Source organism: Physeter macrocephalus, chromosome 7 (assembly GCF_002837175.3).
Source record: "Physeter macrocephalus isolate SW-GA chromosome 7, ASM283717v5, whole genome shotgun sequence".
Lineage (NCBI taxonomy): Eukaryota > Metazoa > Chordata > Mammalia > Artiodactyla > Physeteridae > Physeter > Physeter macrocephalus.
In genome coordinates, this window is record NC_041220.1 from 153,789,339 (window position 1) to 153,803,700 (window position 14,362).

Below are 14,362 nucleotides of genomic sequence, written 5' to 3' on the forward strand. Positions count from 1 at the left end.
CCTGCTACTTTACCAAATTCATTGATTAGCTCTAGTAGTTTTCTGGTAGCATCTTTAGTATTCCCTATGTATAGTATCATGTCATCTGCAAACAGTGACAGCTTTATTACTTCTTCTTTTCCGATTTGGAATCCTTTTATTTCTTTTTCCTCTCTGATTGCTGTGGCTAATACTTCCAAAACTATGTTGAATAAGAGTGGTGAGGAGTGGGCAACCTTGTCTTGTTCCTGATCTCAGTGGGAATGGTTTCAGTTTTTCACCATTCAGGACGATGTTGGCTGTCGGTTTGTCATATATGGCCTTTATTATGTTGAGGAAAGTTCCCCCTATGCCTACTTTCTGCAGTGTTTTTATCAGAAATGGGTGTTGAATTTTGCGTCTTTGTCTGGTTTTGGTATCAGGGTGATGGTGGCCTCATAGAATGAGTTTGGGAGTGTTCCTCCCTCTGCTATCTTTTGGAAGAGTTTGAGAAGGATAGGTGTTAGCTCTTCTCTAAATGTTTGATAGAATTCGCCTGTGGAGCCATCTGGTCCTGGGCTTTTGTTTGTTGGAAGATTTTTAATCACAGTTTCAATTTCAGTGCTTGTGATTGGTCTGTTCATATTTTCTATTTCTTCCTGATTCAGTCTCGGCAGGTTGTGCATTTCTAAAAATTTGTCCATTTCTTCCAGGTTTTCCATTTTATTGGCATAGAGGTGCTTGTAGTAATCTCTCATGATCTTTGGTATTTCTGCAGTGTCCGTTGTTACTTCTCCTTTTTCATTTGTAATTCTATTGATTCGAATCTTCTCTCTTTTTTTCTTGATGAGTCTGGCTAATGGTGTATCAATTTTGTTTATCTTCTCAAAGAACCAGCTTTTAGTTCTTTTGATCTTTGCTGTCGTTTCCTTCATTTCTTTTTCATTTGTTTCTGCTCTGATCTTTCTGATTTCTTTACGTCTGCTAACTCTGGGGTTTTTTCGTTCTTCTTTCTCTGATTGCTTTAGGTGTAAGGTTAGGTTGTTTATTTTAGATGTTTCCTGTTTCTTGAGGTAGGATTGTACTGCTGTAAACTTCCCTCTTAGAACTGCTTTTGCTGCTTCTCATAGGGTTTGGGTCGTCATGTTTTCATTGTCATTTGTTACTAGGTATTTTTTTATTTCTTCAGTGATCTCTTGGTTATTTAGTAGTGTACTGTTTAGCCTCCATGTATTTGTATTTTTTACAGATTTTTTTCCTGTAATTGAAATCTAGTCTCATAACGTTGTGGTCAGAAAAGATACTTGATACGATTTCAATTTTCTTAAATTTACCAAGGCTTGATTTGTGACCCAAGATATGATCTATCCTGGAGAGTGTTCCATGAGCACTTGAGAAGAATGTGTATTCTGTTGTTTTTGGATGGAATGTCCTATAAATATCAATTAAGTCCATCTTGTGTAATGTATCATTTAAAGCTTGTGTTTCCTTATTTATTTTCATTTTGGATGATCTGTCCATTGGTGAAAGTGGGGTGTTAAAGTCCCCTACTATGATTGTGTTACTGTCGATTTCCCCTTTTATGGCTGTTAGTATTTGCCTTATGTATTGAGGTGCTCCTATGTTGGGTGCATAAATATTTACAATTGTTATATCTTCTTCATGGATCGATCCCTTGATCATTATATAGTGTCCTTCTTTGTCTCTTGTTATAGTTTTTACTTTAAAGTCTATTTTGTCTGATATGAGAATTGCTACTCCAGCTTTCTTCTGATTTCCATTTGCATGGAATATCTTTTTCCATCCCCTCACTTTCAGTCTGTATGTGTCCCTAGGTCTGAAGTGGGTCTCTTGTAGACAGCATATATATGGGTCTTGTTTTTGTTTCCATTCAGCCAGTCTGTGTCTTTTGGTGGGAGCATTTAATCCATTTACATTTAAGGTAATTATCGATATGTATGGTTCTATTACCATTTACTGAATTGTTTCGGGTTTTTCTTGTAGGTCTTTTCCTTCTCTTGTGTTTCTTGCCTAGAGAAGTTCCTTTAGCATTTGTTGTAAAGCTGGTTTGGTGGTGCTGAACTCTCTCAGCTTTTGCTTGTCTGTAAAGGTTTTAACTTCTCCATCAAATCTGAATGCGATCCTTGCCGGGTAGAGCAATCTTGGTTGTAGGTTTTTCTCCTTCATCACTTTAAATACGTCCTGCCACTCCCTTCTGGCTTGCAGAGGAAAGATCCGATGTTAACCTTATGGGGATTCCTTTGTGTGTTATTTGTTGTTTTTCCCTTGCTGCTTTTAATATGTTTTCTTTGTATTTAATTTTTGACAGTTTGATTATTATGTGTCTTGGCGTGTTTCTCCTTGGGTTTATCCTGTATGGGACTCTCTGTGCTTCCTGGACTTGATTGACTATTTTCTTTCCTATATTAGGGAAGTTTTCAACTATAATCTCTTCAAATATTTTCTCAGTCCCTTTCTTTTTCTCTTCTTCTTCTGGGACTCCTATAATTCGAATGTTGGTGCGTTTAATGTTGTCCCAGAGGTCTCTGAGACTGTCCTCAGTTCTTTTCATTCTTTTTTCTTTATTCTGCTCTGCAGTAGTTATTTCCACTATTTTATCTTCCAGGTCACTTATCCGTTCTTCTGCCTCAGTTATTGTGCTACTGATCCCATCTAGAGTATTTTTAACATCATTTATTGTGTTGTTTCATCGTTGCTTGCTTCCTCTTCAGTTCTTCTAGGTCCTTGTTAAATGTTTCTTGCATTTTCTCTATTCTATTTCCAAGATATTGGATCATCTTTACTATCAATATTCTGAATTCTTTTTCAGGTAGACTGCCTATTTCCTCTTCATTTGTTAGGTCAGGTGGGTTTTTATCTTGCTCCTTCATCTGCTGTGTGTTTCTCTGTCTTCTCATTTTGCTTATTTTACTGTGTTTGTTTGGGGTCTCCTTTTCGCAGGGTGCGTGTTCGTGGTTCCTGTTGTTTTAGGTGTCTGCCCCCAGTGGGTGAGTTTGGTTCAGTGGGTTGTGTAGGCTTCCTGGTGGAGGGGACTAGTGCCTGTGTTCTGGTGGATGAGGCTGGATCTTGTCTTTCTGGTGGGCAGGTCCACGTCTGGTGGTGTTTTGGGGTGTCTGTGGCCTGACTATGTTTTTAGGCAGCCTCTCTGCTAATGGGTGGCGTTGTGTGCCCGTCTCGCTAGTTGTTTGGTATAGGCTTTCCAGCACTGTAGCTTGCTGGTCGTTGAGTGAAGCTGGGTGTTGGTGTTGAGATGGAGATGTCTGGGAGATTTTCGCCATTTGATATTGCGTGGAGCTGGGAGGTCTCTTGTGGACCAGTGTCCTGAAGTTGGCTCTCCCACCTCAGAGGCACAGCACTGACTCCTGGCTGTAGCACCAAGAGCCTTTCATCCACACGGCTCAGAAGAAAAGGGAGGAAAAGTGGAAAGAAAGAGGGAGAGAGAATAAAATAAAATAAAGTAAGAAAATAAAATAAAGTTATTTAAATAAAAAATAGGGCTTCCCTGGTGGCGCAGTGGTTGGGAATCCGCCTGCCGATGTGGGGGACACAGGTTCGTGCCCCGGGCTGGGAGGATCCCACATGCCGCGGAGCGGCTGGGCCTGTGAGCCATGGCTGCTGAGCCTGTGCTCCGCAACGGGAGAGGCCACAGCAGTGAGAGGCCCGCGTACCGCAAATAATAATAATTTAAAAATAATAATAAAAAATAAATAAAAAATATTAAGAAAAAAAAAACAAACGGACAGAACCCTAGGACAAATGTTGAAAGCAAAGCCATACAGACGAAATCTCACACAGAAGCATACACATACACACTAAGAAAAAGAGGAAGAGGGGAAAAAATAATCTATCTTGCTCTCAAAGTCCACTTCTTCAATTTGGGATGATTCGTTGTCTCTTCAGGTATTCCACCGATGCAGGGTACATCAAGCTGATTGTGGAGCTTTAATCTGCTGCTCCTGAGGCTGCTGGGAGAAATTTCGTGCCGTGTGTTCTCCTGGGGAAATCGTCCCTGGATCACGGGACCCTGGCAGTGGCAGGCTGCACAGGCTCCCGGGAGGGGAGGTGTGGATAGTGACCTGTGTTTGTTCATAGGCTTCCTGGTGGCTGCAGTAGCAGCCTTAGCGTCCCGTGCCCGTCTCTGGGGTCCGCGCTGATAGCCGCGGCTCGCGCCCGTCTCTGCAGCTCCTTTACGCAGCGCGCTTAATCCCCTCTCCTCGCGCACCCGGAAGCAAAGAGGGAAGCAAAAGTCTCTTGCCTCTTCGGGAGCTCCAGACTTTTTCCTAGACTCCCTCCCGGCCAGCCGTGGCCAGGCAAGTGAGCAGACAAGCCTCTGGGGCTGGTGAGTGCCGGTCGGCACCGATCCTCTGTGTGGCAATCTCTCTGCTTTGCCCTCCGCACCCGTTGCTGCGCTCTCCTCCACGGCTCCAAAGCTTTACCCCTCCGCCACCCGCAGTCTCTGCCCGCGAAGGGGCTTCCTAGTGTGTGGAAACCTTTCCTCCTTCACAGCTCCCTCCCACTGGTGCAGGTCCCGTCCCTATTCTTTTGTCTCTGTTTATTCTTTTTTCTTTTGCCCTACCCAGGTACGTGGGGGAGTTTCTTGCCTTTTGGGAGGTCTGAGGTCTTCTGCCAGCGTTCAGTGGTTGTTCTGTAGTTGTTGTTCCACGTGTAGATGTATTTCTGATGTATCTGTGGTGAGGACGGTGATCTCCGCGTCTTACTCTTCTGCCGTCTTCCCAGCCCTCCGAGGAACTTCTATTGGTAGACTTTTTGATGATGGCCAGTCTGACCAGTGTGAGGTGGTACCTCATTGTAGTTTTGATTTGCATTTCTCTAATAATTAGCGATGTTGATCATATCTTCATGTGCCTCTTGGCCATCTGCATGTCTTCTTGGGAAAGAGTCTGTTTAGGTCTTTTGCCCATTTTTTGATTGGGTTGTTTGTTTTTGTTGTTGTTGAGGTATATGAGCTGTTTATATATTTTGGAAATTAAGCCCTCGTCGGTCGCATCATTTGTGAGTATTTTCTCCCCGTCCGTAGGTTATCTTTTTGTTTTGTTTATGGTTTCCTTTGCTGTGCAAAAGCTTGTAAGTTTGATTAGGTCCCATCTGTTTATTTTTGCTTTTGTTTCTATTGCTTTGGATTCCTATTGCTTTGGTAGACTGACCTAAGAAAGCATTGGTACGATTTGTGTCAGAGAATGTTTTGCCTATGTTCTCTTCTAGGAGTTTTATGGTGTCATGCCTTATGTTTAAGTCTTTAAACCATTTTGAGTTTATTTTTGTGTATGGTGAGAGGGTGTGTTCGAACTTCATCGATTTACATGTGGCTGTCCGACTTTCCCAACACCACTTGCTGAAGAGACCGCCTTTTTCCCGTTGTATATTCCTGCCTCTTTTGTCGAAGATTAATTGACCGTAGGGGTGTGGGTTAATTCTGGGGTCCTCTTTTCTGTTCCGTTGATCCATATGTCTGTTTTTGTGCCAATACCATGCTGTTTTGATTACTGCAGCTTTGTAGTATTACTGTCTGAAGTCTGGGAGGATTATGCCTTCTGCCTAAAGCGTAATTATAGTGTTTCAAAAAATATAGCATGGTGGTTAAGAGCTGGGGTTAGCAAACTACAACCCATAGGCCAAATCTGGCCCTCTGCCTGTTTTCATAAATGAAGTTGTATTGGCACCCAGCCACAGCCATGCATGGATGTGTGGTCTATGGCTGCTTTCCCACCACCACCGTAGAGGTGAGCAGTTGAGACAAAATCATCTGGCCTGCAAACCTAGAAATACTGGCTCTCTGGCCCTTTACAGACAATGTTTGTGGACCCTTGGTCAACAGCTTGTACCCTGATTACAGGTTCCCCAACTCTGTCACTATGAGCTTTGTGCCTCGGTCATCTCATCTGTAAAATGGGAATGTTAGCACCTACCTTTGTGGGGCCGTTAGGATGAATAAATGAGTTACCATTCGTAAAATGCTTAGACCAGTGCCTGACACATAGCTGTGCTAGATAAGGGTGGCTAAATAAAAATTATAATTGCTCAGAAAGGGAGCTCATTAAGTGGGCATTTGTGAGACAGATGGCCAGGGTGAGAGGTGCAGTTTATGGCTGTGGAATAGGCAAGGTCAGCTTTGTAAGGTGAGCTTGGTAGGGTTAACTAATTCCCACGTAGACTGCCCTGACCTTCACCCCTTAGGCTCAGAGAACTCAATGGGCTCAAAACACGGGGCTGGATCTAAGGGACCCTCTGAAATGAGTCCTGGCCAAGGATCACTGCCTCAGTCCCAGCCTCAGCTCTCAGCTGTTTGCACTCATGGGCCCAGTCTAGAGTCACAAAACATACAAGGCGACAGAAATTAGTTTAAGTGATGAAGAGCAGGAATTTAGAGTAGGAATTGGAGAACTTATTCTGTAAAGGGCCAGAGAGCTAATAATTTTGGCTTCGTGGACCACGGGATTCTGTTTTACCTCCTCAACTCTGCTGTGTGGCTCAAAGGCCGCCATAGACACCGTGGAAAAGAATGAGCCTGGCTGTGTTCCCATAGTGTATTTACAAAAACAGACAGTGGGCTGGGTTTGGCCCAAGGGCTGTAGTCTGCTGACCCATACTTTAAGGCATGAAAGAGCAGTGTTAGCGTACTAGCTAGCTCTCCCTGGGACCAGGACTCAGTTCTTGCAGTAAATAAGAAATGGATGGGGTTAAAACGAGTAATTTTTCTTATTGGCCGAATGGTAGACTAGATGATTGCTTGGTATATTTCCACTCCCTCCTCTCAACTCCATGTGAAGAAAATATACTTCCCTGCACCACTAGCCTTGGGCTTGGCCATGTGACTGGCTTTGGCCAATAAGAAGTTAGCAGACGTGATGCAAGCAGAGCTTTGAAATGTGCTTGCGTGGTTGGGCTTGCGCTCTTGGGCTCCTTGAGAATGACATGGCCTGGGTAGCCCACATGTCCAAAGAGGATGAAGAAACCCACAGAACAGACCTAGATCCAACCTACAGCTTAAAGCAAGGCCCAGTTAAGATTAGCCTTGAGCAGCTAACCCACAGATGTGGGTGTCAGTGAGCAACAGTAAATTATTGTTGGTTGAAGCTGCTGAATTTTGGGGTGTTTGTTACGCAGCATTACTGTAGCAACAGCTGACTGATCAAGATTTTCTGCATATTATTATTCAAGATGGACCCTGGTATGTGTTGATGCTCTGACAAAGTCCAGAATAAGATGTGCCTTTTTATAATTGTAGGACAACATCCATCAACAGATGAATGGATAAAGAAGATATGGGGTGTGTGTGTGTGTATATCCATACACACACACACACACACACACACACACACACACTGGAATACTACTCAGCCATAAAAAAGAATGAAATAATGCCACTTGCAGCAACATGGATGGACCTAGAGATGCTCATACTAAGCGAAGCAAGTCAAACAAAGACAAATATCATATGATATCACTTATGTATGGAATCTAAAATATGACAGACAAATATCATATGATATCACTTATGTATGGAATCTAAAATATGACAGTAAAGAACGTATTGACAAAACAGAATCACAGACATAGAAAACAAACTTCCGGTTACCAAAGGGGAAAGGGGAGAGGGATAAATTAAGAGTTTGGGATTCGCAGACACAAACTACTATGTGTCAAAGAGATGGGGGACAAGGTCTTGCTGTGTGGCGCAGGGAGTTATGTTCTATACCTTGTAATAATCTGCGATGGAGGGGAATGTGAGAGAATATATTTAGATAAAATTGCCTACCATGTGCTTCCGCTTATGACCACTTCCCAGTAATGCCGGCCACTGTCAATGAACACGTTTCCAGCTACGCCATAGCTGCCTTGGCTGGTGAAGCGTTCAGGCGTGTGGCTCTTTTTGGATGATGACTCATCACGTTCTACTGTCAAGTTATCATGGGACACCTTTAGCTTGCGATGTGCAGATTTGGGGTCCAGTTTAAATGGTTGGCCTGGAAACGGTTACAAAACAGAAAGCGGAAGATGAAAAGAACTGTTGCTTTTAACATGAGCAAGAACGTATTTTCAGAATCAGCTTTAAAAAGTACAGGAAAATAGTAACAAGCATGTCCCTGCCATCATGAGCTCGCAGTCAGTCACTTCTAAGATGCGGATGTAGGGGTGCTATGCTCACAATTCGACAACAGCACGGGCGAGGATCAACCGGAACATGTGGTGTAAGCTATGCTGGGGGAATCCCAGCTGTACACCAGCCGCACAGGTACATACCGGGTGAATGGCATCTGGGAAGGGAGGAGAAAATGAAGGCTTCATTTTCAACCATTCCCATGTTCAGTCAGCTTAAAATGGGTTCATGCTCAATAGACTTCAGAGCAGACACCAAACAAATCAAGACTGCAAGTTTTCATGTATAGAATATTCTAAAGGCTTATATTATTTTGAGATTGTTCCAAATTAAAGCATTCCTCTCATGAGCTTAGAAGGACTATAAAGTTGTCTGTTTTTCAGCCCACACGACCAGGCACATAATGTGGTGGTGACACCTGGGTTTTGCCTCGTGAGTTCACTTGTATATGTAAGAAGGTCCTCTCTCTTTCACATTAGTGTTGTGAAAATTGAACCATTATAAAATCTTGGGAGAATCGCACCTGAACATCTTGTTGTTAACTGTTACTTCTTTGAGAATTCACCATTGGTGCGGAGGCCACCCTGTCATTCAACACGACGCCGGTACAAGGCACTTAAAGGCAGGAAAGGAGTTACGACATGAATGCAAACACCATGATGTTCTAACTCCACAGCCACTGGTGCAGCTGGGAGGCTGCTTCCGCGCAGTGCACGGGTCTCAGACAATCACAGGAAAAAGCCTGGTAAATCTGACTGTGGCAATACACGATGGCTGAGAAACTGAGGCAGCGAGCCTGGAGCAGTGTGTGTGACATCACGTGCAGGTAGGCCAAAGGATTTCTAGTCGCTGCTTGGATACAGACATGACATCAGCGCTTCTAAAATCCTTTCTTTTAGATTGGGGACCAGCATACTTTTTCTGCAAGAGGCCAGATAGGAAATATTTTCAAGCTATGTTGGCCATGGGGTTTCTTCTGGGGCTATTTAACACTACTGTCCTCGCATGGAGACAGCCAGAGACATAGGTAAACAGATGGGCGAGGCTCTGTGCCAGTAAAAGTTTATTTACAAAAACAGGCAGCTGAATCTGGCCCACGGGCTTTGTAGTTTGCTGACCCATTTTAGATTTCGGTTCATATCAGAGAAAAGCTTAAAGGGGAGATGAGAAAAATCCTCAAGTGCTCAGCAGGCAGTGGGTATTCTCAAAAGCTGTTAAGACCGGCTGGATTCCATGTGTAGTTTAAATTTTGGCTGGTTTGTTTAAAAAAAAAAAAAAAAAATTGTCCTCAGGAATGATCACACCAGCAACTATTAGGGATAAAGTATGAACTAAGACAAGAAGAGTCTGAAGATAGTTTGGCTTAAAAGGTGTGATAAACCGTAATGGAAAAGGACATGAAAAAGAATGTATATATAACTGCATCACTTTGCTGTACAGCAGAAATTAACACAACATTGTAAATGAACTATACTTCAATAAAATTGGAAAAAAAGCAAAAAAAAAAAAGGTGGAAGATAGAACGTGTGTAAAAATAATTGGACACTAATGGGCGGATTAGGAAGGCATTCCATAAAGGCGCGCACCCATCATTGAACATGAAGGCTGTGTTCTGCTTGCCCTTCTTCCAGTGAGGAAGATCAGAACGTTACAGCCATTGAAAAGACTGGCCTTATAACGGTGAGCTACATCGTGTTTGCTTCAGCTCCCAGCCTCACCGACACATGCATGGAGCAGGGTCGTGCCATCTGATGGCAGGCCCAAACCCCTGCCTTCTGGGAACAAATTCCACTTGCGCCTCGGATGTGTTTCTCAAGGAAACTATGACCTACTCTGTCTAGGTTCAAGGCTTTTGCTTCGATGAGGACAAATCAGCGCAGGGAACAAATTAATCATTGACTTGGCTAAAGAATTCAATGCACTGTAGGACTTGTACACCTGAGAGTTTGGCAAACTGTAGCCTGCAGGCCAGATTCAGCCCACTGCCTGTGTCTGTCAAGAAAGTTTTGATGAAGCACGGCCATGCAGTACTTTTTGCACGACGGGGTCGAATACCTGTGACCAAGACCATCTGACGTGCACAGCCCCAAACAGGTACTATTTGGCACGTTACAGGGAAAGTTTACCAACCTCTTGTACGTAAGTTAATAACCTCTGGTCAATGATTGCATGTCTAGACGTAGAAGATGACATTACCTGTCTATATGAAATGAATACATTATCTTTGGTAAAACCGGTGAAGCACAAACAAGATGTCTCTTAGATCTACTCTATAGAATTCACCTCAGTGTACGTATATATTCATTTTTTTTTTTCTTAGTTACTCTCTGAGGACGTTTTCTTCTTTACCAGCAGAAACACGGAGAGGAGAAATTAGCTTATGTTTAAGAGTACGTATCTTAAACACGTATACCTGGAATAAAGTTACTTGACTGCTGAAATCAAGGATTTGGGTTAAATGAGGGTACCTCTTAAAAAGTAGTTCCTGTTGACTGGCTGGCAACCCTAGAACGTCCTGTGATATTGACACACCCCAAGTGACTTTCTCTTGGCAGGTCTTACGCCCAAAATACCATATTATACAGCATAATATTTCTAGCTCCAAAAGATGTAAAGAAAGATGAGCATAAAATAAAACACAGGTGGGCAGAGAGAGGGGGAGATGACAGTGTCACGAGATGCACGTACCGCCCGGCTCGCCCTGTGTTGTAGGGGCCATCCTGAGGATTGTGGGACGTTTCCCGTCATCCCTGGCCTCTAACCACTAGACACCAGTAACATCCATCCCAGCTGTGACAACCAAAAATGACTCCAGACATGGCTCAGTGTCCCTCGGGGCACCAGAATCACCTCTGATTGAGAACCACAGAGCTGGACAGCTATCTGGAGTAAGAGAATGCCTGAAGGAAGAGTTGCTAATTTGCCATTCTGCTATGGAAAAGAATACTATCTGCCAGTTACAGCGCCCCGACTCCGTGTCAGGCTTGGAACCGAGAGGAATCGGATGCCAAACCCACGATTGCACACGGGCTCTTTGCTTGCTTTCTGAGGCTGTCAGCGATACCCGAGACAGAGAAAAGGAAGAGAAGGGGCGCTAGAGGCAGCTGAAAGGAGAGCAGATGAGAGACGACAGCTCTGCTGAGCCGGCGGCACGTACTGTTTGTCTTCAGCTTCCCAGGCTCACTGCTGCGGCTGCCCGCCTGGTTGATGGCCTTGACAATGAAGATGTACTTGGTGCCGCTCTGCAGACCGTGGACGGTGTAGTGGTTCTGCTTGATGTTGGGCACGATCATCCAGCTATCGGCCGAGTTACACAGACCTGCAAAGCCAAGCAGACGTGATGGGTTCTTTGGTGCAAGCACGGGGTAGATCTGCATAATGTTAAGGTCGCAGGATTTTCGGTTATTTGAACCGGAAGTGGAGAGCTCTGTCACTTCTTAGGGAGACCAGCAATCAACTCGACCGCTCAGTGCCCTGCCTATAAACTAGGATGGCAACCTGTATTTATTATTATGTACTCCTGCTGTGTGCTCTAAGTGGGAAGACCACCTAAGATGATTATGTTGCAAATCCTGTTCAGTGTGGCTATAGGAGCAGCAAGGACTGTTCTGTCCCGGATCTTAAGCGCCGTGCAGGTGCATGATGTGTTACTAGGTGCCGTGGGATGAAAAGCAAGCAAGTAACCACGGACCCCTCCCCCAGTTCTCATTATGATGATCATTCGGTTTTTGATCTCATCCGTTTTGAGACTCACAGAAGGTGAGGAGAGACCCGGGTCACGTATGAGAAACTGACTTCACTAACGTAGATGTAGTAGGTTGCATTTTTTGCCTCTCATTCTTCACCCTGCCCTGGATCCATGTCTCGGTGGCTTTGCAGTTGCTCCTTCTAAAGACATGGGGTATATTCTCTTATCTCGTAAAGACATGGGGTATATTCTCTTATGTCGTAGCTTGGGATTTGGCCGTGTGACCTGCTTTGGCCACTAGAATGAGGCTGAAACGATAGCGTGACGGGCAAGAGGAGGCATTACAAGGCCCTGAGGGTTCGTTGCCCCCTCGTGCCACTGCCGTAGGGAGCACGTCCCCGATAGTCTGGCTCCTCTCATCGACTGCCCAGCCGATTTGGGACTGAGACCAGCAGAGACTGGCCAGCCCCAGCGCAACTTCCGACAGGGGACCTAAGAGAATGCGCACTGGGGTTGTTTGTGACCCACTACTCTCCTGGTCGCGCTTCGGTGATTCAGGACATGTGTCCCTAAGAGAACCCTGGAGTGGCAGCACCTGAGGGCAGCTCAGGGCCCACGGTGGCTCTGAGGAAAGCATCAACAGGGACTGTGGCCAGCTGCATCCCTAGCATGGCTGGTTCCAGAGACGAGCAGGGCTGGCTCCTCTGGCTGCATTCTGCAGGACGTGGTTTGAGGAGCGGGCTGCGGATATGGGACGCTTTGGAAGAACACGTAGCAAAGAGGAAGCCGTCCTGTTTTTCAGCTGGCTGATGCTGAAAACATTTCTTCGGTACTGGGCCCGACTCTCCTCTCCGCCCATCAATCTCCATGCTAATCGAACCTTTTCCCAGCCCCCTGGTGAGCGGGCTGTCATGGCGTTTCCTGACTCTGGTGAATTTCCTTCACCAATTCTCGGTAGAGGGCTGGGCCCCTCCACTTCCTGAGGGGCGCTCAACTTGCCTCCCCTCCTTCCCTTTCAGGGGATTTGCAAGTCAAAGGGTTAGTTCTTTTGATCTTGAGGCAACTTACACCTTAACCATACGCCCGAGAAGCAGTCCCTTCATCTTTCTTTGGTCTTACCTCTTTGAGACCTCTCATAAAACATTTCTGTAGAAAGAAACTCACAAACGCATGTCCCTACTAACCCACAAATACCTGCATAGCATTTCAAGATGTTCACGGCCCCATGACAGCTGTTTCTGAATCCTACTAAATACCGTCTCCGACTTTTTAGTTCAACATTGTTCATGGTAGTCTCACGGTTGAGACGAACGTGAAAATATTTTGTTAATTGTGAAAATTCACCTCCTACGATTTGTATCTTGGGTGCACAGTATTTGCAGGTGCGCTTCAGTGAGTCTTAAAATAAGCAAACATATATATAGTCATAGACATGAAAAATCCTGTGACTTTTCTCTCACCTCTTTTCACTTCCATCTGTAAACACTTAAACCAGGAGGACTGCAAGACTTGACAGAGCTGCCATAAAGCAAGGAAATGATGTGAGACTCACAGAAGGGGTTGAGTGTGGCGTGCTTGTTTTTGGAGACGTAACAGAGCAACTAAGGCATCATGCCCCCACCCTCAGTTTCCCCCTGATTCTCCGACCACTTCTCACTTGCATCAGACCCAGGTGAACATCCACAAATAGCTTAGTAAGGTGGGACTCTCCCAATTACATATCTCTTTGGATACTTTCTCACCTTCCCTTTTCCTTGAACACAGCAGTGACAAACTCAATGCTTGCAGACAGTGCCACCACAACCAAATAGTAGATTTTGATCCACCCAAGATTGGATCTCAGCTCTGGGCCCCAAGAAGCCTGTAACTCACTTTATTATTATTATTTTTTCAATTTTTATTTTTTTATACAGCAGGTTCTTATTAGTTATCTATTTCATACGTATTAGTGTATCCATGGCAGTCCCAATCTCCCGATTCATCCACCCCCCCACCACCTCCGGCGCTTTCCCCCCTTGGTGTCCATACGTTGGTTCTCTACACCTCTGTCTCTATTTCTGCCCTGCAAACCGGTTCACCTGGACCATTTTTCTAGATGCCACATGTTAAGTGTTAATATATGATATTTGTTTTTCTCTTTCTGACTTGCTTCACTCTGTATGACAGTCTCTAGGTCCATCCACGTCTCTGCAAATGACTCAGTTTTGTTTCTTTTTATGGCTGAGTAGTATTCCATTGTATATATGTACCACATCTTCTTTATCCATTCGTCTGTCGGTGGGCATTTAGGGTGCTTCCATGACCTGGCTATTGTAAATGGTGCTGCAGTGAACACTGGGGTGCATGTGTCTTTTTGAATTATGGTTTTCTCTGGGTATATGCCCAGGAGTGGGATTGCTGGATCGTATGGTAATTCTATTTTTAGTTTCTGAAGGAACCTCCATACTGTGCTCCATAGTGGCTGTATCAATTTACATTCCCACCAACAGTGCAGGAGGGTTCCCTTTTCTCCACACCCTCTCCAGCATTTGTTGTCTGTAGATTTTCTGATGATGCCCATTCTAACTGGTGTGAGG

General features: G+C 44.6%; 1 protein-coding gene across 8 annotated transcripts in view; it reads right to left on the reverse strand.

Annotated features, from left to right (window-relative positions):
* Positions 1–14,362, reverse strand: part of MID1 (midline 1) — a 670,305-nt gene that overhangs the window by 10,499 nt on the left and 645,444 nt on the right. For 7 of the 8 annotated variants that reach the window (XM_055086315.1, XM_024115452.3, XM_055086313.1 and 4 more), the window contains 2 exons: positions 11,256–11,417; positions 7,757–7,964 (listed from right to left, as the gene is read on the reverse strand). In XM_055086315.1, the coding sequence (XP_054942290.1) occupies positions 7,757–7,964; positions 11,256–11,417 (370 nt within the window). Of the gene's footprint in view, positions 1–2,245; positions 3,377–7,756; positions 7,965–11,255; positions 11,418–14,362 lie in introns of those variants that run through there. The other variant, XM_055086316.1, reaches the window with a different exon arrangement.